The sequence below is a fragment of the Magallana gigas genome, chromosome 2 (genome assembly GCF_963853765.1).
Source record: "Magallana gigas chromosome 2, xbMagGiga1.1, whole genome shotgun sequence".
Taxonomy (NCBI): domain Eukaryota; kingdom Metazoa; phylum Mollusca; class Bivalvia; order Ostreida; family Ostreidae; genus Magallana; species Magallana gigas.
Window position 1 is genome coordinate 39,035,221 of NC_088854.1, and position 26,075 is coordinate 39,061,295.

General features: G+C 33.5%; 1 protein-coding gene across 1 annotated transcript; it reads left to right on the forward strand.

The window, feature by feature from the left end:
* The first annotated feature begins 168 nt into the window (after positions 1-168).
* On the forward strand, positions 169-17,256 carry LOC105325853 (uncharacterized). The gene is made up of 23 exons (XM_011425586.4): positions 169-399; positions 768-846; positions 2,950-3,128; positions 3,510-3,726; positions 4,265-4,432; positions 5,220-5,355; positions 5,529-5,647; positions 5,851-5,945; positions 6,264-6,423; positions 6,930-7,060; positions 7,241-7,339; positions 7,465-7,731; positions 8,082-8,294; positions 9,448-9,622; positions 9,942-10,100; positions 12,774-12,911; positions 13,073-13,278; positions 13,465-13,626; positions 14,349-14,538; positions 14,746-15,198; positions 15,505-15,648; positions 15,938-16,158; positions 16,564-17,256. Exons 2-23 carry the CDS (start codon positions 780-782, stop codon positions 16,711-16,713), a joined length of 3,849 nt encoding a protein of 1,282 aa, XP_011423888.3. The 5' UTR covers positions 169-399; positions 768-779; the 3' UTR covers positions 16,714-17,256.
* Positions 17,257-26,075: the final 8,819 nt, after the last annotated feature.

Consider the following 26,075-nt stretch of genomic DNA (forward strand, 5'->3'; position numbering starts at 1 on the left):
AATCATTTTATCAGCTTCTGATTTAAAAATGCACTTTTTATATTTGTCAACTATTTCTCTGATATCGAAATTTTTTTGTTAACAAAATAAAATAAATTATGTCAAAAATACTTATTAAAAATTTGTTCCTGATGAGATGCATGTGAAAAATCGATCGGGTTCGGAATTCAAAATTTTTAGCTCATGTAAACATTGATGATGAAATGCATGGAAACGCTGTTACATTGACTTTTCGGAACATTGCAGCTCGATTGCATGTTCGCTGTGATTCATGAGGTCACTATATAACGTTTATTAATATTTACTGGGTGATAGTAAGATGCTCTTAGTTGAATTGCATCAGTGAAAGTAACTGAATGTTTGAACAGTTGAACCATCTGAAGCCACCGCGCTGCTAATGTAAGTATTAAATGTTTATGGTATATATATATCTCGTACACCCCGCGTCTAATGTATGTCACCTGAATGTTTTATTTCGTAGATATTGCTCTAACCTCTTTGACTGCATTGGAAAAAATTATTAATGTTTATGGAAATTTTTTTGAATAATATGTAGTTACACTGTATGATAAACAAGTTGTGCCAGCTAGTGTATATTGTGACACAATGCTGTGAAGCTAAAAGATATTAGCATGATGATAAGGATGGGAAAATAAAATTGAATGGAAACTAAATTAGACTATCATAATTAATACTTTTATAGGAATTGTTTTATTATTATCAAATATACACAAAAATATTTAATTTGATATTTTGGAAATTGACAGTGCTCAATAAAGATGGAGAAGCTAGGGGCAAGTGTTGTGATAGAGCATATAGAATCAGACAAGTCGGAAAATCAAACAGGTATGTATATAGAGGATATCTATATTGTGTGATTTTATATTTGCTTTATCCAACGAGTTGAAATGGTGTATATATTCGCGAGGCTTGCCGAGCGAATATAACCATTTCAACGAGTTGGATAAAGCAAATATAAAATCACACAATCATAGATGTTCTATTTATCTCATACAATTTGATTTATATTATGAAGCTTTTGAGACAGTCCCTTATGTGACCCGAATTGTGTTTTTTTTTCAAAGATTAAAAACGATGATGCAACGTTGTGTTATGCGGCTATTGTGACCTTGCGCAATACAATTTAGTACGTCATTCCTGAGATAAATCTAACCGTTTAAATGTAAAGTTTCACTGAAATAAACCTTAAAATAATTTTTTAGCTCTAAATAATTTTTCTTAGAGCTTATTCACTTGATTAAATGGAAATTCCGAAGAGAAGACTTGAATAATCAAGTTTGTTGACATAACGTTACACGAAGTTGCGAATGCTCGTTAGTTTGAATTGACTCGAACGAGGAACAGTTGTTGATGTTCTATAAAACAGACACTAGCCTTATGATTCGAAATTAAAGTGAATAAAGATGCTTACTGGTGGTGGAATAAACTTCTTATGAAACATTATTTCGGTAAGTTCTTGTATATAAACACAACCAGAGCGCTCTGTTTTCGTCGCGTCGTCAGGATGAACTCCTTGATAGTTAACGTAGTTTGCAGTTTTATAAAAATCACAAAGCAAATTGAAAGTTGGAAGGGGGCTAAACTCATCAAAAATCTGTGGTTACGGTTGTGTATAACTTTCAAAATTGTGGTTACGGTTATGTATAAGCCCCCCCCCCCCCCCGCCTTAATTCACAATACCCCCCCCCCCCCCCCCCATTTCCGACGCCTATGCGACGCAGTTATGTGTTTTCCTTCATATTTGTAATTTAAATCTTTGACAAAATCACTTTTATATCAATTTTGTAGTAAATATAGTTATGTTGAAAGTACTAGATCTTTGTAAAAACATATAGGTCACTGAAGCGTTGAAGCGAGGAGCTGTGTCAAAAATAGTTCGGACCGGAAGTATTTGATATAGCATCACCCGTTTGATATAGCAAAGGTTTATCACACGGGTAATATACACCACACGTATGAGATAAAAGATGTATTTTAATGTTCCATACATGTGTAGGATTATATAGTAGCAGTTTGAATTAAACCATGCTTTTATCAACGGATGATGCATTATCCTGTATTTCTGGTCGGGACTATTTTTGACACTATTAGTTCCTTGTTTCTGGAGTTTAGTTTTAGTAATAAAGCTGTGAGAAGAAGATTATAGAGGAATAAATTAATTAAAACTGTATGTTAGTGTAACATAGAGAAATTTCTAAAACCAATTCACTCAAATGGGTGTTGAAAACAGAAACTAAATTACAAACTTTTAAGCCCATATTCTATGAACCCTCCTCTGCAGGTGCCCTTTAGCGATCAGTTTGTCCATCCAATTCACTTCTCTTGAGCATAGTGATTCTGTTTAGATCATGGTATATCCATGTAAAAATACCTTGTCCCGACCATAAATTTTCTCCACTTGACTTCTTGTAAACCAACTTTTATTTATAATCGTTGAATTCTGCGATTTACAGAATATTTATTGATTCGCAGTGACTATTTCTTGCAATCAAGCCTTTAATTGGGGCTTTTTTATATGGTCACAATCCCAATTGTGTCTAGAGATAACAGTTTTGTACCTATGTATCTATTGAAATCTTTTTTCAATTCAATGACTGCATTTTTTTATCCTTATGACTTTGGATGTTTTATTGATATACCTGTAGAATAAAACCATCTTTGATGGATTGTGATGCCTACTTTAAACGATTTTTGAAAGTACATTAAAACAGGCTTATAACGAAGTCCCAGGGACGGCCAGTTTATCTTCGTTATAAGCGTAATTCGTTATATCCGTCAAGTTTACAACATGAAATAGAGACTTAGGGAATGAAGTTCACTTCGCTGTAAGCGTTAATTCATTATAAGCGTGTTCGCTATAACCGTGTTTTACTGTAATTATTTCAATAATAATACTGTTCACCCTTTATTTAAATCAATTTTGTGTAGATTCACAAGATGAAGGTCTCTCCCAGAAATCAGAATGTAGGAGATCCACCGAAGAAAAGCTTGTAAAAATCAACGTACCTCTTCCGAATTTAAACCATCAACAGATTGATACTGGAGCGACCCACCTATTGATTTTAGCTGACACCAGTGGCTCCATGAGTGGGAACCCCATCACACAGGTTCATAAATAAGCCTTTTCTTACAATTCGGTTAACATACAACATGTACCCTTTTGTACATACTATGCATTTGTGCATAATCATGGCATATATTGTTACATTTTGTTGTACATGAACCTTATCTCTAGGGTATACATTATTTTCATCTGATAGATTTTGAAAAAGCTTATCAAATATATATAATGCAATAATACATAGCTTCTAAATCACTGTTATCAACATTTATAACTATGATTTTCATATAATATGATAAAGGTGGTCTCATAAAGGTGAATGCCCCGTCTCAGTGAGCTTTGTAATCTGTGATGGTTATACCTATGTTTTCTTGATGTATTACATACTAATTGATTGTATTGAAATTATTTTTACTCTGTTGTGAAGGTGAAGTCTGCCCTCAAAGATATATTGGATGGAGCACTAGATCAGCCCAGCATGGTCACAAATTTAATCTTGTTTAACAACGAAGCTTGTACCGTGAATCTAGACAGAACAAATTATTTGAGTCAAGTTGAAAAGATTAAATCAGGTGGAGGAACTAATTTTTCAGCTGCTTTTGAACATGTTGGAAATGAAATGAGGAAAGTCAGAAAGAAAACAGGTGCTAATTTAAGTTAACTTTGTCAACTTCTTTGCAAGATTTGCAAATCCAGGATTAATTGTGTAAAAATTAGAATTTTGCTCTCTTAGAAACCTGTTGTAAATTGAAGTTAACATATCTTTTTTGCCATGAAAATGAATTATTTTATTCATTTGAAAACAAAAAATATTTTTTTTTACACATTTGTATATAATATATTAACTAATGCAGAAATTTTTTGGAACATAGATATAACGACTTTGATGAAGTATTTAAAAGAAATGCTTTTATGATTTCAAATTCGGGTTTTAGAGGAGCAATTTCATGTATATTCATTACCGGGCTATATATTATTAAATACATACATAATACATTCATTTAACATTAATGTATATCTTGATACCAGTTAAACTTTAAAAATTGTCAAAATGAATTATGTAGGTCAGAGAGAGTATATCAACAGTAAAATAAAAACAAATTTTTTTGCCAATATGCTAAAAAAAAAAAACAAATAAATAATTTTCAGTTTTTTTTAGTTTAATTTTAGTTTTTTTTTTAGATAAAAAAATTGAGAAAACTGTGATTGTTTTCTTGACTGATGGAGTTGATGCTAGACTTTATGGAACAAAAACAGTGGAGCAAAAGTGGTTCCAGTCTCTGATGGCCAGTGTTGAAAATAGTGCAGGAAGAAGTTCAATCACAATTCATGCTGTTGGATTTTCAAAAGGTATGTAAATTATTGTACATTTAAATCTCCTGTCCCTAGTAATGGGCATCTAGCAGGCAAACTAAGTATATGTGCCTATGATGAACAAAATAGTCTTTTCTAGATTTGGAAAATTCATTACACCTGCATGGGTCATGTTTGCATGTCAGGGTGGGGTCAACGTATATATATATATATATATATGCATTTATTCTTTAAAATCTGAAATCTTCTCAAGTCTCCTGATAATAGGCATCTAGGAGGCACTCTAAGTGCATCGTAAGGATGAATAACAGGACTTCTACTGAAATTGTGAAATTTATGACCGCAGGGTAAGTGGTTGAAATGTTAGGTCGGAGAAGACTCGATCTATTGGTCATATTGTAAATGTGCAATTTTGGACTTCATGATGCTTTGGTGAGGAGTTCTGGTTTTAGGGTGTGGTTTTACTGGTTACTTAGGGAAAATCTTTTGCAATTTACATTGTTTCTCCAAGATAATTCCGTATCAAGAGAATTTGATATGGATATTGAAAAACTTGCGTGTTAAAAACCCATCCATTTCCCCTCTTTCCATTTTTGACAAGCCTGTGTTTTACTATAGTACACAAGTGACTGTTAAAGCCTTTGAGCATCATGTTTAAAAATAAAATCAGTAATATATGTTTTAACCTTATATTGTACTACAAGATGTACCTTATACATGTAAATGTATACTTAAAAGTATAATTTAAACTGAGAATATAAACATTAAGTGAATATAATCAGATTCTGAAAATTTGAAATATGAATTTTTTATTTCATTAAAGAACACCACTATGAGTTCCTCAAGAAATTGACAGAACAAGGAACCGGGGAGGGCATGTTCCGCTATTGTGAGCCCGGTGATGGACCCACTGTCCTAAGGGACAAACTCCAGGAACTCTTCGACTTTGTGCTCAGCAAGTATGAATAATTTCTACAAACCAAATAAAATATATAATGCATAAAAACTTAGATGAACAATAAAAATAATTCTTCAATAAAAATTTTCATCTCAGAGTTATTACGGTATATTGGGTACATGTAATTCAGTTTCATCATAATTATATGCATATGTTGATATTTACACATTTTAGTGCCACCTCATCAATGAATGTGATGGTTTCTATACCTGGTACTAACCAGATTTTAGAAGGAGGAACAGCTAAAAACTCGGCCATATTTACAGGGGAGATAACTAAAGATGAAGAATCAGGTACAATATAATTTATAATAGTCAGACCTTTACAAAAATTAGATATTTAAAAAAAAAAATTAAATTTAGATTATTCAATTGATAAATAAAGTAGTTAAAAAAAAATACAAAACAAAAAATTCATTATATCTTTTCTTTACTAAATACCAGTGTACAGTTGCATATAAATACTTGACTTTATTTTGTTCTGTATTATTTTGAAGGAAAGTCAGAACTGGGAGTTGATTTATGGATGCTTATCAGTGACCCTGATTCCACAAATCTCTCCGTTGCGGTGGAATTGACAATAATGAACAAGGTATTTATATTTGCAAATTTTAGTAATATACAGGAATAGTATGTTTGCTATAAAAATTCAAAGAGTACTGTATATTACACTTGCTTGAATATGGATAGCTAAAAAGGTGTCAATGAATGTATTAAATTCAGATCTTTTAAAGCTTTTATTTGGTCTAGTTTTTGATGGTTTTTTTTTTCAAAGTAAAATTTCTGCCATGTGGGATTTTAATGGTGTTTGTGCCTTGTCTTAGAGCCACAGTGAATTTTTTGTCAAAAATACATGTATTTAGATCCGGTAAAATTTGGAAATGTTGGTCTTTTTGTTGTTTTGTAAAAGCAAGGAAAGCCAGAAAAAACCTTTGTTCCATGTGAAGTTACCACAACCCAGAGACAAATTGTCAGAGCAGAAGAGAAGGTTGTGTGGAATCTGAAAGTGTTACAGAGAAACAGTGATGTTCTGTTGGCAGACATTGGGAAAGCCATCTGTGAGAAAAATGGTCAGTTATTGAATGAATCTTAATTAACATTTAAATTGTACAATGTATGATATATATGTTAACAGGAGATTTTGATGACTTTCTCATTAAATAAAGTTATTTCCCTTGGCATGGTCAATCTGGGATCAATCAATGTAAATTTTTGTTTTTAAAAATTTCATTCTTAACATTAATACCATGCAACTGGGGCAAAGTCTAGCAAATATAAACCTTATTGTTTTCTATTATTATGTTTTTAATGTTGCCCCATAGTTGGCAGTATTATGGTGCCACAAATCTGTAAAAAACATGTACAACATGTATGTTTGAAGTTTTAAAATGTTTACAAAATTAGTTCCCGGTAATATACCATACTCAGGGATGAATGTACACTAACAAAGGGGGGTAACTTTTAAGAGTGTAAAATTCATGCACAATAAAAAGAGTTATGGATGTATTCAGTTACAGGTTAATCAAGTGCAAATAATTAATTGCAATCAACATTTTATTTATTTTTTCTATTACAGTGAAAGAAAACTTGTCGAGCAGAGTTGATAAGCTACAGGATAGGTTGTCCCAGGTGCCACTGTTCAGAAAGGAATTTAATAAAGAGCTGAGGGAGATTCTCAAGGGACATTTGGACGACATCAAGAAAAAGGTGATTAATATTCAACAGATATTTTTACAACACCTTATGCTGGGAAAAAAAAATCTAATGTCATGCATGATTTATTTTTAATTTATGTTACGGTAAATTGTTGCTTGTACAGAAATTTCATCGTTTTGATTTTCCAGAAAATTGTTTTTTATTTTTTTTTTTTCTCATGTCTGTTAACAGATTGATCAGATGAGAAATGTCCTGGCTGAGTATGCTCGAGGAAATACTCAGTCTGTTCAGATGTTGGCTCGAGCCCATGACATGAGATATCAAGCAAAGGTATGATTATGATTTTTTAAAATTCTACTTCTTATGATACTGTGAAATGCTGAGAAAATCCATGTTCAAATTTCATGGTAAAAAAACCATAAGAAAATGAATATAAACCATTATTTTTTTTCTAGTTTTCAAAGTCTCGGAGACAGAGAATTCTGGATAAGCGAGTGGCAAAGAACATGCCTCATTTACAATCCGCCCAGGCTCAGCTGGATCAAATACAGTTAGATAGAGAGGAAATCCAACGGATGTCGAGGTCATCCACCGATTTCTTTGTCTGCACCCTATCTCTGAACAATATCAAGGACATTCTGTTGGATAGTGACAAGGATGATGCTATCGGGTTTGGTTTGGCCGTGCGCAGACAAGAACATGTACTGGATGCTCCTACTTTGGTAAGTTATGAAAACGATTATTGATATGTATTTGTGTATAACTTTAATACAAGTTAGTTGTGTTGCTGCATTCTCTTGATACATCAGTTGCAAGGTATCCATCATTAGAAAGTCACAGCTAGTCTTGCACGCTCTTAATCCAATTAACTATTATTAGTGAAATCGGAATACAAGAGCCGCTTTGGCCAATTTGGTTTCATGTGTTCGTATTGAATTACCTGCCTCTTTTCATACATTATACATGTACAATACCCTGTGTTTCTATAAATATGATAAATTTAAAAAATTCTATTAACTCAGTATTTCTCTTAATTTGAATGTAAAATTTATGGAAACTCAAACCTTTCCAGGTAGAACTTCACTCAGTAAGTGGGACACTAGTGAGCAGATGTGCTATGTTGGATGCTCTTGAGTACAAGATCAACTGTGAAGGACAGCTGAGAGCTCACGGTGGATTTGATTTCAGCCAGCCACTAGGTGTCACCACTATTGGTCAGTCCCGGGAACCAATCAATGCCTGGCTCCCTCTGTACTGCACCAAGCAGCACTGGGAAAGGGTCAAGGTAAGAGTTTCATAATTTATCTATATATATATATGCCTTAAAGGGACTTAAACACGATTTTAGATAAAAAAAAATTATTTTTTAATTTTTATGTATAAAATGGTTTACTTACGCATTTTGAACGATTGACCAAAATTTGAATGTAAGAAGTCAAGTTACACGAGAGATACAGAGGTTAGAATTCATTGTTATGTAAACAAAGCTCGAGTTCTATATTTGTTTACAAATAATGTAAAGTATGGAATTACCATTTCTTTGACAAAATGACTCTTGTTAAACAAGATAAACTGATTCAATCTGTTCATAAATAATATTTTCAACAGAAGAAGGCAACATTTATTTGAAACGTACACCAATAAACCACATATATAAACAATAACAAGTTTCGAGCTTTGTTTACAAAACACAGAATGTCAAACTTTGTATCTTGCTTATAACTCAATATCTGACTTTAAAATTTTGACAAAGCATTTAGAATACCCATATTAACTATTCTAAACATTAAAAATGGAAAGTAAAATAAAAATTTTGATCTCATATTGTGTCCAAGACGCAACCCTGACCTGTATTTTTAGATGCATTGTTTGGGTTCATAGTGCATCAATCACATCAGTGGCCTGTTTAGTTGATTTGGTACTTGCCAACAATTCTGATCCATGAAACACAATTTCTTAATAATCATGAGATCTCATTAAAACTGTCAAATCTTCTGAACAGGCCTCAATTAATATGCTTTTTGGTACAATTAGATGCATCTTTATATTTTGCAGACTTTTTGTATGAAAATTGAAAGTTTTCTTTCTCTTTAAAATTGCTAATTTGAATTTAGAACCATTTTAACAAGAGCTTGGACTTTGAGTAGTTGTGTCAAACTGCAGTGTGACGTAGGCCAGTCTATTACATCGCTGGCTACGCAGCCATGGCTCTTTGAAATCGACACAATTTGTCTGGCAAATAAAACTACACAACTGTGTATATTTCACTTGAAACCAGCATCATTTTTAACTTGTTTTGACGCAAGAAATAGATAGCTACATCCTACCGAAAGTCCAAGGCCTTGTTAAAATGGTTCTACGTCCTGTTTTCAATCAGGGGTAAATATCACTTCATTTCATTCTCTGTATTTGATCAGGAGAAAACCTTTTGTTTCCAGGTATTGCTGAAGCCTTCTCTTGGTTACTTCTGTACTTTGGATCCTCTGGGTTACGATTTCCAGCAGATGGACGTTATGTTCATGATCTTGGGGTCGATGGTTGGGGAGCTTTCTGATACAAAGTCCAATGACCAGCAACTGAAGATGATTTTCTGCTTCCTTCGAACTTGCCAAGGTATATTCAACTTAATATGCTGATAATTCTCAAAATGTAAGGTATATTGATGATGAATAAGAAATTTGAAACATTTGGCAATTTTTTCTAAACTGATTTCCAACTGGGAGATGAACATTTATTCACTGTAGTTTTACTTTAAAGTACATGTACTAGTGACTTACAATTGAATAGACTCAGTATTTGAAAACTCACAGGAGTTGTTGGGTTGAAGGAACTCAAAATACACTTTATCAAAGATATTAAATTAATGTGTTCCATCAATACAGTGGGCATTTAAAGTGAATTTTGACAAGTACATTTATTTCTCTTCATTCAGCTTGTGTACAAGAGTTTTCCTTGGAGAACAAACTTACAGAGGCTGTCAGATTGTTCCTTACCTCCCCAGAAGACAGATTCAAACACAAACTGCCAAACCTGTACACTATGATTGGATATGTTCTATCACTGCCTGCTAATACTATCACACAAATACTAGGTAATACACAGATGTTTGATTATGCTTTTTTTTGTACAGTCAGTCATTTGACATGTGTCTGACCAGTACTGTTGATCCCTAATTAAATGCAGGGAATTAAAAATCTGCATAAAAATGCCTTGCAGATTTAAAAATCTTGCTTTTTAGCTCACCGAGCTGAAAGCTCAAGTGAGCTATTCTGATCACATTTTGTCTGTCGTCCGTCTGTCCGTCCGTCTGTCCGTCTGTCTGTAAACTTTTCACATTTTCAACATCTTCTCAAGAACCACTGGGCCAATTTCAACCAAACTTGGCACAAAGCATCCTTAGCATAAGATGATTTAAATTTGTGAAAATTAAGGATCACGTCCTTTTGCAAAGGGAGATAATTAGGAATTTATGAAAATTTTCGAGAAATTTTCAAAAATCTTCTTCTCATGAACCATAAGACCAGGAAAGCTGAAACTTGTGTGGAAGCATCATCTGGTAGTGTAGATTCTAATTTGTGAAAATCATGACCCCCGGGGGTAGGGTGGGGCCACAATGGGGGGTCGAAGTTTTACATAGGAATATACAGAGTAAATCTTTGAAAATCTTCTTCTCATGAACCATAAGACCAGGAAAGCTGAAACTTGTGTGGAAGCATCCTCAGGTAGTGTAAATTCTAATTTGTGAAAATCATGACCCCCGAGGGTAGGGTGGGGCCACAATGGGGGGTCGAAATTTAACATAGGAATATATAGGGTAAATCTTTAAAAATCTTCTTCTCATGAACCATAAGACTAGGAAAGCTGAAACTTGTGTGGAAGCATCCTCAGGAAGTGTAAATTCTAATTTGTGAAAATCATGACCCTCGAGGGTAGGGTGGGGCCACAATGGGGGGTCAAAGTTTTACATAGGAATATACAGAGTAAATCTTTAAAAATCTTCTTCTCATGAACCATAAGACCAGGAAAGCTGAAACTTGTGTGGAAGCATCCTCAGGTAGTGTAAATTGTAATTTGTGAAAATCATGACCCCCGGGGGTAGGGTGGGGCCACAATTGGGGGTCGAAATTTAACATAGGAATATATAGAGTAAATCTTTAAAAATCTTCTTCTCATGAACCATAAGACCAGGAAAGCTGAAACTTGTGTGGAAGCATCATCAGGTAGTGTAAATTCACAGTTGTGAAAATCATGACCCCTGGGGGTAGGGTTGGGCCACAATGGGGGTGTCGAAGTTTAACATAGGAATATATAAAGTAAATCTTTAAAAATCTTCCTTTCAGAAACTAATCAGCCAGGAAAGCTGAAACTTGTGTGGAAGCATCCTCAGGTAGTGTAAATTCATAGTTGTGAAATTCATGATCCCCAGGGGTAGGGTGGGGCCACAATGAGGTGTCGAAGTTTTATTACATAGGAATATATAGAGTAAATCTTTAAAAATCTTCTTCTCAGAAACTAATCAGCCAGGAAAGCTGACACTTGTGTGGAAGCATCCTCAGGTAGTGTAGATTCAAAGTTGTGAAAATCATGACCCCCTGGGGTAGGGTGGGGTCACAATGGGGGATCGAAGTTTTACATAGGAATATATAGAGTAAATCTTTAAAAATCTTCTTCTCAGAAACTAATCAGCCAGGAAAGCTGACACTTGTGTGGAAGCATCATCAGGTAGTGTAGATTCATAGTTGTGAAAATCATGACCCCCGGGGGTAGGGTGGGGCCACAATGGAAGGTCAAAGTTTTACATAGGAATATATATGGTAAATCTTTAAAAATCTTCTTCTCAGAAACTAATCAGCTAGGAAAGCTTAAACTTGTGTGGAAGCGTCCTCAGGTAGTGTAAATTCAAAGTTGTGAAAATCATGATCCCCAGGGGTAGGGTGGGGCCACAATGGGGGTTCAAAGTTTAACAAAGGAATATATATGGTAAATCTTTAAAAATCTTCTTCTCAGAAACTAATCAGCCAGATGATTCTTTATAATTGTTAAGACTTTGGCCCTAGGACAATTCTTTGGCCTCACAAGAAGGTTCAGAGTTTATGTACGTTTATATCCCATATATAAACAATTGTTAAGGATCTTTTTGAGAACTGCAATACTCAACATATGATATGACTATAAAATCGTCCTGTTAGAAAAGGGACTAATGATTATAAACATAAGAATATCCAGGGGAAAATGGATTTTATTTATACAGGATCAACATGTATTATTGAACATTGTCCAGATAGTTTGTATTATGACTCCATTAAGCTGATTTTATCATACCTATTGTTCCTCAGGTGAGCAATGTGGCCCATTGGCCTCTTGTTTTTCTAACAGTTGTGAACCATGTAAGTTTAGCAAAAGTTTGCAAATTCATTGTCTCGCAATTTTATACAGAACAACAGTATTGCTGAATTAAGTACGTGCATGTACTTCCATAAAATAAAGAATCTACAGTATGTCCCCTTACCAATATCTATATACTCATTTTTAAGTTCAATTTATTTGAACCGAAATGGCTAATGGTAACAATTTAGTATAGGCCCATTGAATGCCTATATATACCAATGTCAGATAACACACAACCAATAAGGGTTAATATAATTTGAAGAGGGTTTGAATTTTGAAATTGAAATTGAAAGTTAAATTTTGTAATGAATATACATGTACATGTATTGTTTCTGATATGCATGTTGTACATGTATTGCTTCTGATATGCATATAGATGGAGAGGAGAACTTGAGGAAATTCTGGCTTGCTATGGTTACAGAGTGCTTAAGGAGAGCAGCATCTAGAAATCTGAGAGAAATCAACTCCAACATTAGCCATGGGTTGATTGATCTTATTTTACATGGAAAGAAAGGTAATACATATTTTGTCGTTGTCAATACAGTATAAATGTGTAGCTCATTTAAACAAATCTGTTTCTTGTAATTGATACAAATTTTATAAAGAATGTTTCATATGCTTTCAATATAACTTGGCCAAACATTTTGTTAAAAAATGATTTCTTAATTCTTACAGAAAAGGACCTTTTGGAGGAGTCTCCAGCCCTAACGGAACTTGTGAAACTTATGTTGACTGAATCTAACAATAAAGACCTACCACTTACAAAAGTGTTTGATCCCCGGGAAGGCCTGACTATTGATGACAGCATGACAAAGAAATATGATGAAAAGCTGGATCAGGCCCTGGAAGTCTGGGCCCAAGCAGAACTGGATATAATCAGGGTATGCCAGATTATGACAGTATTATTGTATTTTGATTTGTTCAAGTAATAAAAGTAAGTTATGAATTAGTTGGATGAGATTTCAGCTGAGTTTCTTGTTTCATTTTTGTTCATGTAAAGTAAGTTATGAATTAGTTGGATGAGATTTCAGCTGAGTTTCTAATTTCTTTTATTGATGAAAAAAAAGAACAAGAACCAGGCAAGCAAAGTGAATGCAGCTAGAAAAGCAGTGGAGAAATGGCAGCATGAAGGACGGGCAGCGGTAGTGGTGGATCCAACAGCTGAAACAGAGAGTGGGGTGGATGATCCATGTTCACTGACTCAGTCAAAGTTACAGCACCTGGCAATGGTCAGATAACATTTATATACATGTACAATAAAACAATGCTTAAAGCAGGATAATGATTTTAATTCGTTTTAAAATGTTATTTGTTATTTTAATATCCCATAAGTTTCTAAAACAATCTACAACTTGGGAGAATCAAAAATGACTTCGCTATATCAAAGGTTTTACGTTAGAAACAGCATTGCATTTAAATATGTTAAAATGTTATTGCACCAGAAGAACAAATTAAATTATTTCAATAATTTTAAAACAGCACTTTAAGTGGTATTGTTTACCTTGTCATCAAACCATGTGTACATGCTGTACTGTGGTTTCATCAATATTCGTTGAATACCAATTTTCGTGGATTTCGTTTTTTAGTTGATCCACGAAATTATATGTTCATTTAAGAGCAATTTCTATCAACATCTTGTATTGATAGGGTCATTGGCCACGAATTTACATATTCATTGAAACTGCAATTTTCACTTTATCCACGAAAATTGATACCCTTGAATATTAATGAAACCACAGTATCTGTAAAATTGCAACAATTTGCAAATACAATGGCTTATCAGTTATTCACTTATTGTTAAACATTTCAACGTTGAAACACACTGAAACTGGATTGAATTTCAGCACCAGTGATGTGTTTAAACCTTGATACATTATAAGATGTCCAAAATGGAATATTTTTGCAACTGTTACTGAATAACAGATCTTTTATCCTGGGTTGTGTTTTTCAGATGTTACAGATTTTCTCCAATCAAGCCAAGCCAAATATACAGAGCTTCCTGGGCTGTATGGCATTTATTAAGATGTGGCTGGGACAGTCCTTGGACATTGATGAAATGGACAAAAATGATGGACTTCCTCCAGAGAAGTGGATTGTGATGGCCAAGGAAGCTGTGAAAAGGGTGTACAGCTGTGCAAATGGTCAGTAACTCTCTGTAATTAAAACTGCATTCAATAAATTTCTTTTTTTTGGAATAAAATTGCTATTCATTATTGAACTGTTCTCAAACACAAAGATTCACAGAAATGAAATTTTCAAGAAAGAAACTTATTTAATATTATAATAACAGTTGATTTTGTTGAAATTCTGGGAAAATTTGTTTTTACTTTTTACCTTTTTGTTTCCAGATCAATTAAAACGGTTTCTGAATACTGATAAAGACAAAGAGGAGGATACGCTAGTGGTTCAAGGAAGTGTGAATGATGAAGTTTCATTAGTCTCTAACTCAGAGGAGACTCAGACTGCTCAGTGTAACCAGTCAAAAGATAAAAGTCAAGGTCAGAATGTCAATGAAGATAATGATGATGTTGATGATGATGATAATGATGGTGAAAGTGATGATGAAAGTGATGATTTGAATGAAGATATGGATGATTATTACCTTGCATCAAAACCCAGAAAGATTGTAAAGGATGTGAAAAAGCATATTTCTCTGCCTGTGATATTGACCTTGATTGACCCTGACCTAGATGTCATGCAGTTGACACGATTACTGATGTGTCAAATTATCCTCTGTCATAGCAACAGCAAAGCAAGAGCAGCTGTATCAAGCAAGCTGTATATTGATTTTGCCTTAAAAGGTTAGAATTTTAATTTTATTTTAATAGACATGTATATCAAAAATTTATTTTTTTGTGAATTTTGGAATATTAATGTAAGTCTAATGGTTTTTACTTTATTTTTGCAATTTAAGGTAGCATGCACAGATATACATTTTTTCTTGATTAATTTTGTCACTATATAATTCAAAATGATCAAGACATTGTGAAAATATAAAAAAAAAAATAGATTTATAGGTAAAATAAAGGAAATATGGATCAACGTAATGTACTTTTGTGACTGAACTTTAACTTTAGAAACTATTATACATTGACCTATTTTGACAGTTGATTATAAAGAAGAGCTCAGAAAACTAGATTCACTTCTAATAAAAATGAGAGAAGAAGCCATAAAGGATGTAATGGAATCCGTACAAAATATGAGAGCCAACTACTGTATGCTGCATACTCCTTCCATGTGGTCATTTATAGGTTTGTTTTTTATCTTTATTAATGCTACCCAGTATATGCATTTCTGAAAATATAAATTAAAAGAATGAACTTCAAAAATGTAAATACATATACTGTATTGTGCTATTATAATAATTCCTTATAGGGGAAATAACTTGCATTCAGCTCTCAATAAATACTGTGAAAAGTCACATATATATGTAAAAAGTAACACTTTCTCAAGTTTTGAGAATGACAATAATCGCTCTGTATAAAAATTTGTCAGTGAGATGAACTTAATCATTTTGTGCACCATTAACTTTTTGTGCAGGTTATTTGATGTGTACATACAAGGAGAGAGGCCAGGGATTCAGTGACTTAGTCTCCACCATTGTGGATGACAACTGTCAGGAGACTTATCCACTTCTGTCGGACAAAGTCAGAGTTATGTTCCTTGGAAAATATAATGACCATGCTGTTCTGGCCAAAGGAAATGTATGGATCCCTGATGCTAAATTGTCGAAGAAATTTGCTACTGCTCTAGGAGAAGAGGTAAATCAATTTCTTTATTTAAAAAAAAAAAAATTTTGTCCTTAATTCCATATAAAGATTGATATAGGTTTAAGCATACTGTAATTGGTTTTAATATATTCAAAGTATTTATGAAATTTAATTCATGTCCTATAATCATACCTTTTCTATAAGCATACTGTAATTGGTTTTGATATTCAAAGTAATTATGAAATTTAATTCATGTCCCATAATTATACCTTTTCTATGCTTCTAATGAAACAATTTTAAATTAATCAAAGTATTCTGTTCCAAGAAATTTCTTATATAAGCAAGTTGTACTGTAACAAATTCCATTGTTCAACATTAATAATAATCAAACCATCAACCATCTACGCTAACTGAAAGAGAGACAGTTAACATTTGATGTGCCTTTTTGCGTTGTAGGTTTGGAATGATATCGAGATATCTGTCCGGTCCTGTGTTCAGCTCCATGTTTACCGTGAATCTGACATCCCAAACAGACACGGCCATTGTAACTCTAATCCTTATATTCCTAATGAATTAAGGAAAAAACTAGGAATGCCACTGCTTTGATAGTGCTATCATGTAGTCACAGTATACCAAGTGCTGTATGTATCTTTAACCTATATCTACATCTAGTTGCAGAGAGTTTGGCAATGCTCTTGCAATAAGGACTTTTTTATGGCAGGCTGGTGCAAGTAATATTCTTTGTTGATGATATTGATAGGGACTGTGTTGATTTGAACATATTTCATTGTTAACATACGATATACGTATATAAGATACATACTGTGAAATCATTAGAATTCAAGGTGGCTCAATTTTCGTGGTATTTGTGGGTAGCCCTCAGCCACGAATTTATACTGTCTACGAAAACTAATTATAAAAGATTTATAGTTTTCCTACTGAAACTGAAAACCGACACATCCACGAAATTACATCCCCACGAATAACCAAAAAACCCACAACCCACGAAAATTGGCCCCCACGAAATTAAATGATTCCACAGTATACACATGGTTTGGACACAAGTTCTGACAACTTACTAGGTCTTTAGGGCTATGTATCATTAAAGAGAAAAGTACCATGACAATGTGACACTCTTTTGAAAAATATATCAAGATTTAGCAAAACAAAATTATTTCTTTTTAGAAATAATGCTGAATCATTGTTTCCATAAATTTATTAAGCAAGACAGGAAAATATCTACATTCAAATAATATAGAAAAAAATAATTCTTCTTTTTATGTATCCATGTTTTGTTCTGCATCAGAATGCAAAATGTCCAAGAATATAATATTATATAATGTGAAATAAAGGGAAAAATAAAGAAGATTGTAAAATACCATTATGCTATTTACAAGAATTTTGCACTTTTACATAGAGATTGTTTATTTCCTTTTTAGCTCACCTGAGCTAAAAGATCAAGTGAGCTTTTCTGATCACATTTTTTCTGACGTCCGTCCGTCTGTCTCTGTCCATAAACTTTTCACATTTTCAAAATCTTCTCAAGAACTACTGGGCCAATTTCAACCAAACTTGGCACAAATCATCCTTAGGCAAAGGGGATTCAAAGTTGTGAAAATTAAGGACCACACCCTTTTTCAAGGGGAGATAATTAGAAATTAATGAAAAATTTTGAGAAATTTTCAAAAATCTTCTTCTCAAAAACCATAAAGCCAGGAAAGCTGAAACTTGTGTGGAAGCGTCCCCAGGTAGTGTAGATTCAAAGTTGGGAAAATCATGACCTCCGAATATAGGATGATGCCACAATGGGGGTCAAAGTTCTACATAGGAATATATAGAGTAAATCTTTAAAAATCTTCTTCTCAGAAACTAATCAGCCAGGAAAGCTGAAACTTGTGCGGAAGCATCTTCAGGTAGTGTAGATTCAAAGTTGTTAAAATCAGACCCCCGGGGGTAGGGTGGGGCCACAATGGAGGATCGTAGTTTTACATAGGAATATATAAGTAAAACTTTAAAAATCTTCTTCTCATAAACTAATCAGCCAGGAAAGCTGAAACTTGTGTGGAAGCCTCCTCAGGTAGTGAAGATTCAAAGTTGTGAAAATCATGACCTCCGGATATAGGATGGGGCCACAATAGGGGGTCAAATTTTACATAGGAATATATAGAGTAAATCTTTAAAAATCTTCTCAGAAACTAATCAGCCAGATGATTCTTTATAATTGTTAAGACTTCGGCTCCAGGACAATTCACAAGAAGGTTCAGAATTTGATGTAGCTTTATATCCCATATATAAACAATTGTTAAGGATCTTTTTGAAAACTGCAATACTCAACATGTGATATGACCATAAAATCATCCTGATAGAAAAGGGACTAATGATTATAAACATAAGAATATCCAGGGGGAAAAATGGATTTTATTTATACAGGATCTACATGTATTTTGTACATTGTCCAGATAGTTTGTATTATGACTCCATTAAGCTGATTTTATCATACCTATTGTTCCTCAGGTGAGCGATGTGGCCCATTGGCCTCTTGTTTTTAACCTATGCACATTTACATGAGATTTTAATCAATTCTTACTTATAAAGATTTATTGTTGTGGATTTTTTATATGTTTATATGTTTTTATATTTTAGTATATTCGTTTATCCAGTCATAACATGCAGTGTAAAAAGAATTTTATGAATTTTTTATTATATTGTATATTTTTATGAATCAGAAATGTTGAAGATACATATTTTATTATATATTTTTTGAAAATAGTGTGCTTTTTACGGAGGATATTTTTAAAACTGTGGAAATATCAAACATATTTCTGGGGGCAATAATTATTTAAGGATTATTCAGATTCATGGGAACATATAGTCATGGACAATATTTTATAAATTTATCTTCAGTTAGGAGGTGTATAAATATGTTTATTTTCCTGCTCAATATCATCAAGCAGGAAAATGAACATATCAAATTCAAATGGGGGGGGGGGGGGGTGGGGAGCCACTGTTTTCCATATACATATATGTTTCCACAGTTTTATCGACAGGTGTAAAAGGAAATCTATTTTATTTTAAGCTTTTTGTTTTAAAAATACTCAAATGAATTTTTTAGGACAAAATTGTGATATACCAGGGTAATTTAATTTTTTTTTTCGCTTTTGTGAGAATGTTTAAAATTTATATTTAAAAAGTATATGGACTTTATCTTGGTGTTCTTTGATTTTTTTTCCTCATTGATTTATCTTTTAATTTAAAGAGGACTTTCTGCCATTGAGACATGACACGAAAAGCTACATTTTAGAACAATGAATCAATTACGGTAGCTTCTCAATTTATACATTTGATTAATTCCCTCATGATCAGAACAAGTGTTTTACTTTTTAATGATGCCTATTACAAAAGAACTTAATAAATCAAACATTTCCATGGAATGGTCCCATTAGGGTCAAATGAACTATGATTTATTTTCTTCTCTTTCAACATGTATCTTTATATTGTACTTGCATTGAGTTAACACAATGTATAGAAAATGAGCAATAATTAATTTTAATTGGTTATAATTTAATTCTGGTTGTAACATGCTCTCTGATTTGTTCAAAAATTATTTTATATCGTATAAAGAATGTTGCCTACGTCATAGTAAGACTAACGTCAAAAACGTATCAATACGCCTGACGTTACATTTGAATTTGGTACATTCTTAAGGTCATTTTCATGGTCCAATGACCATTTTTATCTACAATGAAGAGCAAAAAAATTGAATTATAGGCAATGAATTCAATATTTATTAATTTTATAAGTTTTTCTGTTAAATGCACCCCTGCATTACACAAGGAGACACAATGGGACAAGAATGCTCCTCAAATCCTGGGTGATAGAGGAGAGAGAAGTCAAGGAAAATAAAAGAGACTGCTTGTGATAAGTGGGATAATGTTTGACAGGAAAATGGGAAAATGGGAGGACATTTTGAAGACAGAAGCAAGAATATATTTGAAAAGGAAAGATATATAAGAGAAAATGAGAAGGAAAAAGTGAAAAGAAGAGAAGGAGGGAATGTAAGGGAAAGTGGAGAGGAGAATGCATGGAGGAGCGAAAAGGGGGGAGAGGAGGAGGACAAAGCAAATTAATATGAGAAAGAAAGGAATAGAAATGGGGGGGGGGGGGTAAGAGGGAAAATACAAGTGCATTAGACAGAAGGGTAGAGTGTAACATGTACATTTAGTTTTTTATGTATAGCATTAAGAGAAAGGTTCAAGTGTGTATTTGACAGAATAAAGGAAACTGGTTGGAGAGTACAAAAAAAATATGAGAGAATAGTGAAAGAAAGAGCTTGGAGTTAACAGTATAAGAAAGAAATCAGTGAGTTTATGCATATTGGAGACAGAAGGGGAGAATCCAAAGGTGTAAGGAAAAAAGAAATTCTTAAAAGTGAGTGGGTGGAGAGAGAGAGAGAGAGAGAGAGAGAGAGAGAGGAGGGAGAGGGGGGGGGTAACAAGGTAGAAAGATGATTAATAGAGATGGGGAAAGCATAAGGAAGTGAATGCTAGGGAAGATCGAAATTCCACGCCAGTTATTCATTAGCATGTTAGATTGATGGAGTATATATTACTAGGCTTAAATTCGACTTAACATTATTTTTTATGTAAAAAAAAAAGTAGCAATGCATGTATAACAATTAAAATTTAATCCCAAAAATCTGTTTTGCTGCTTTTGGGCTCTGATTTGAAGTTCAGTCCCAAAAATCTGTTTTGCTGCTTTTGAATAGTGATTTAAATATTTTATTTTGGGAAACAAACCAGGAAAAATTCAAACGTTGACACATGAATGAAAATAGTCATTACATAGACCTGTATAAAGCAAGGAGGCGTTTGATAATTAATGACACGCGCACGGCTAGCCCTTCATCAGGTCTTTAATTGTTCTCTAACCACATCAGGAAAAACAAGGTGTGTGTCAGTGTTTGAAGGCATAGCAATAACTTAAAATTAAGATGCTTATTCGTATTTTTTTTTTAACGAAACGTGTCCAGTGCATGATGGGGTAAAGCAAAGAAGAAACGATTTCTATTTCAGGGAAAAATGTAATAATATATATAAATGCACGTATATATAATAAGTGCAGTTGGTTTGTATATTACACATTTCACAATATGCACAGGTGTGAATGCAAGATGCACATTGCTTGCACGTATAATTGATTTGCAATTTACACATTAAAATTCTTACAAAGTATTGGCCTGTACTTTAAGTTCTCGATCATTTCTGTGTAAGAAGAGAAACGTTTTAATTTTTTTAAATATATCTTTTTATCGATGCTAGAAATATCAATCATAAAGTGTTATAATTATTACGCAGACGAACAAGCGAATTTAAAACAAAAAATAATTTTAACTGCTGATCACGAGAAAAGATGGGATAGCACCAGAAAAGTGCACATAACTAGCTGATCGAATTCAATGAGTAAGGGGTTCCTAGTCGGTGGTTTTTACAGAGAAATCATGATTTATTGCTGTAAACATGGGAATTAATATTTCTTAAAACTTTTTGGACAATGCGTTATCTTAGGACAAATGTAAAGCGCGTTCGTGTAGGTATGTTAAAACGAGAGAGAGAGAGAGAGAGAGAGAGAGAGAGAGAGAGAGAGAGAGAGTTTTACGTGTTAGCTAAATTTTATGATATTGTAAATAAACATGCAACCATGAACCACCCAATACGAAACATGGAATGGGTGACTTTTATTAAGACTATAATGAACGGTGAAACAGTGACTTTGAGCCAATCATGGCAACAAGGCAGACCAGCTCTCCCCGGGGCCCACAATAAACGACAGGTGTAAACACCTACATCACCTGAAATGTGAGGTAATTCGTTAAAGAAAAATATACTTGTACATGTAGCGCCAAAAATAGAAAACGCTTAAAATTCCGTCCATATATAAAACAAGGAGTACACGAGGGACTGTTTAAGAAATAACGTTTAGAATGGCCATGTGATGGGAGTTTACAGGAGACAAGGATTGTATGACACCAGATTATTGGTATTTATTCGTTTGAAGAATGTTTAAAATGCGCATTGCTTTCTCGGATCTATCTGTATCAATAAATGTCAACAGTGTGTACGGTGACCGACGCTCTATCAAACGAACGTTTCAAAACATGGCTTACGTTTCACTTCTGAAAAAGAACACCAGGGAACAACTTAGCGATACAAAATATCGGTAAAAAAGTCGCATGATCTGGGAAGTTCGAAAATAGAACAGCCCCATTACCTTGTTTTCTTGTTCTTTCCGTTAAACATCAAACGGAAGTGTTGTTTCTCGACTACAAAATGTTCTGTCCGTTTGCAGTCTTTGTTAGAACTCAAGAAAACATCCCAGAGTTCTGCCAAACAATAACTTCTCCAGAAACAACGAGCATCGCCGAGCAGACATGAATAATTCCAGCCAGATTCTTGAGACGCCAGCGCGTGACGTCATTTTTGCGTTATCGGGGATGTATCGCTACCGTGACGTCTACTTGCTGACGGGTCTGTTAGTGACGTTGCTAGGCATGTCCGGTAACGCTATCATTTTTCTCTCAGTTTTAAAGAAGGAGAAATTGCACACGCCAATGTTTGCCGTAATCGGCTGTCTGTCTGTGGCGGATTTCTTGGCCATAATTGTTCGACTGATATACTGTTGTCTGCTGTGGTATGACGTTGAAGGGATTGTTTTCGACGTTGCAATTATAATATCGGCGTTTACGCTAGACAGTTCTTGTGCCCATAATGTGTTATTGGCTATTGTTCGATTCATCCTTTTGGTTTACCCTTTCCGATATCAGGGCAAGTTTGAACCAAAGAAGATTATACAGTATTCTTGTGTTGCATGGTTAGTCGCTTTCGTCATTAATATCGGCTACGGCATCTTCACCTTCCAAATTTCACATGGTTCCATTCCAGGAAACTTTCTACAGTATGTTGAACCCAGTGTAATGGCACTGAAATTTTCGGTGATGTTTTTCACCATTACCATATTGCATTTTATCTTTGTCTGGAATATGTGGAGGAAAGACACTCACAATTTCGCGCGGATGACGACACAACTGTCATTTGTTGTGACGTTGGTTTTATTGGTGCAGGTGCTCTGCATGGCACCGTTTGTGACGTCATGGATTATTCTGTCCCTTTATCATCATGACATTGTGCAAATGAAAATAGAGAACTACATAACCATGAATATTGTCTCCAGTTTTGCGCTACTTTTAAACCATGCCGTCAACCCCATTATTTACGTCATGTTTCTTCGACAAGTACGTCACATCTGTTGCGGCATTTGCAAAAAAATGTTTTACAAAAACTTTCGCCGTGGAGAGAGGAGTCGAACCACCGAATTCAGTGATATACCAGAGACCACTAGGATGCACACCACAAAGCACACCTCAATGTACTGAGGTGGACAAAAACGATACATTTGATACCTATCCAAGTCTTTCAATAACTTCTATTTATTTCCTATGTGGATGGCATTTGTACATAAATACTAGCAAGGCAGAATTAAAAATTAAATGCAAGTATAAAAATTAAAAAAAAAATGTTTTTCGTTATTAAATATTTTGGGGTTTTTTCCTCTATAGGTACATGAAAGTCTGCGTCAGTATAGTGTTTTTTATTATTGTCTCTTACTTATACAGCAAATTATATTTCAATGTTTACGATCGTCAGACCCAATTGCTCGCCAATGAGAACGATATTTGCTGTGTGTTTTTTAAAAGTGTCTTGAACGTGATCCGAACGAGCTTGTTGATCATAAAAGCACTGATTGAAACCACACGGCAGGTAATTGATTAAGTGTGAAGTTATATATAAATTCCATGTTTGGTTGAAAGGATGTCCTGATAGGCCAGTAGATTGTATTTTTGTATGAAAATAAACATCCTTGTTTTGACATTAAAACTTAATTTGATAAGTCGGCAGTAGAAATCTTATATCATAAATTTTATTTTCCTTACTTTTATTTTGGCAGATCTAGTAATTCTTTCTGCAAAGTACCAATGAAAATAGTTATATGCGGTAGCATCTTAATTTTTTAAAATATATATTATAATATAAAAAATCGTTGCATATTAAATATTAAGAAATAAAGACTTTATATACTATATATATATATACTTTATATAATATAAATAATTCAAAGTTACCATAACATTTAATTAAATGTAATTTCTATATTATTGGAAAAGAAAGGGGATGCTGATATTTCCGTTAATCAAAATTTGTGTATCAATTTAATTAGAAGTAAAATTTAATATGCAAGATATTTTGGACACACAATATGAACTCTAAATTGTCAGATACTAATTTTGATTGAAATTATCAAACTGCGTATACAGGCCTCGATCGCTGTGTTAAACATGTATTATTTGCAATCAATATGCACTCCTCAAACGCAATTGTTCCCATCAAAATTAAATTGATTTTAAAAAAATTAAATAACAAAACAAAAGAAGTTGATGTTAACAACATTTTTCAGTCATTATGCATTATGAACAATAATAAATCGGATGCATGGCATAATCACCGTGTTGCGCACTTGCGACTGAACAATTGCAGTTCATAACGCCATGGTCAACGAACAATGTTGTTTATTGCTTACGTGTTTTTTTTTTCTTGTTTTTTTTTTAAATTAATTATGGATATGTTGAAAAATGGTATGCATTGAGATAATTGATCGACCATTTAACTAATATAAAATCTAAAAAATTCATAAAAAATGAATGGATGAAATGGCTTGACGTTAAGTAAAATATATATATAAATCATGATTGATCAAATTATATACTAAAACCGTTTAAAGATTTTCGACCTACGTGGCACAAAAAAATTGATCAAATTTCAAAAAAATGAAGTTGAATCGCTTAAATATTAAATGGACATTTAAGTAAAATTTTGCGGCGGAGTATGGTGGGGAAATATTTATATTTTATTTTGATTATTAGTAATATTTATATAAGAGAGAGATAGACCAAACTTTTTTGAAATATTTTATGCATTATTTTTATATATTAGTTAAAATAGGAGGAATGAATTTTACCCCTTCTCAGTTCGTAACTTAAAAATAAAAAATTAAAATTCATTCACATATTTAATTGAGAGCAAAAGGAGAGAAAGAGAGAGTTAGCATTCTTACAAAATATTTAAGATAAAAGGAGAGGAGCGAGTTTTAAAATTTCACAACCCATAACCCCATTTAAAATGTCTCAATCTTAATAAATGAAATGATATTTAAACTGAAAATAAAAATAAATCTGCACTGGTTGTGCATGCGGCGTGCATTGTTTTTGAGATTGGCTGGTCCCTATACCTGGGGACATTCCGCGGCTATGTTTCCGCCCTTGTTACATAACCCTAATGGAACAGGCGTCTCATCGTAAATCTCGCAAGTCAGCCGATACACTTGTCCAACAGACGCTTGAAAAACAAGCTATCTAGCGCATACATTGTCAATTACGCATTACCGTTTTGTTTCTAATGTTTTTTGGGGGCTGACAGCGTTTTGATTTGAGTGACAAATGACCACTGGGGCCTGACACAATTCTATCGTCAGCCTTGTACAGGTATGCACCTTGTCAGGACAGGGGGAAATCGGATTTCTCGATTCCTTGTTGATTGTGTTACATTAGGCTCCGTGTCTTTGATATGGCAGGTCTTTCTTTTTAGAAAATACACGGTAGTGGGGGTTTTTTTTTTCCTTTTAACGAACTGCTGTATTAAGTGGTTAATGCTTCTTATTTGAAAGAAATAAAAATATTAATGAGAATGTTTTTCAATTTCAAAAATCAAATCCTGTAAAAACCACAAAATCTTAGTAACAATCATGCATGTTCTTGGTGCAAATGAGAAAAAAATGAAAGTTGAAAATTGTTTTACCTAAGAAATGACCATAATTTTCTTTGATTTCCAAATGCATATTTTTCCTGAAGTTGAAAAAAC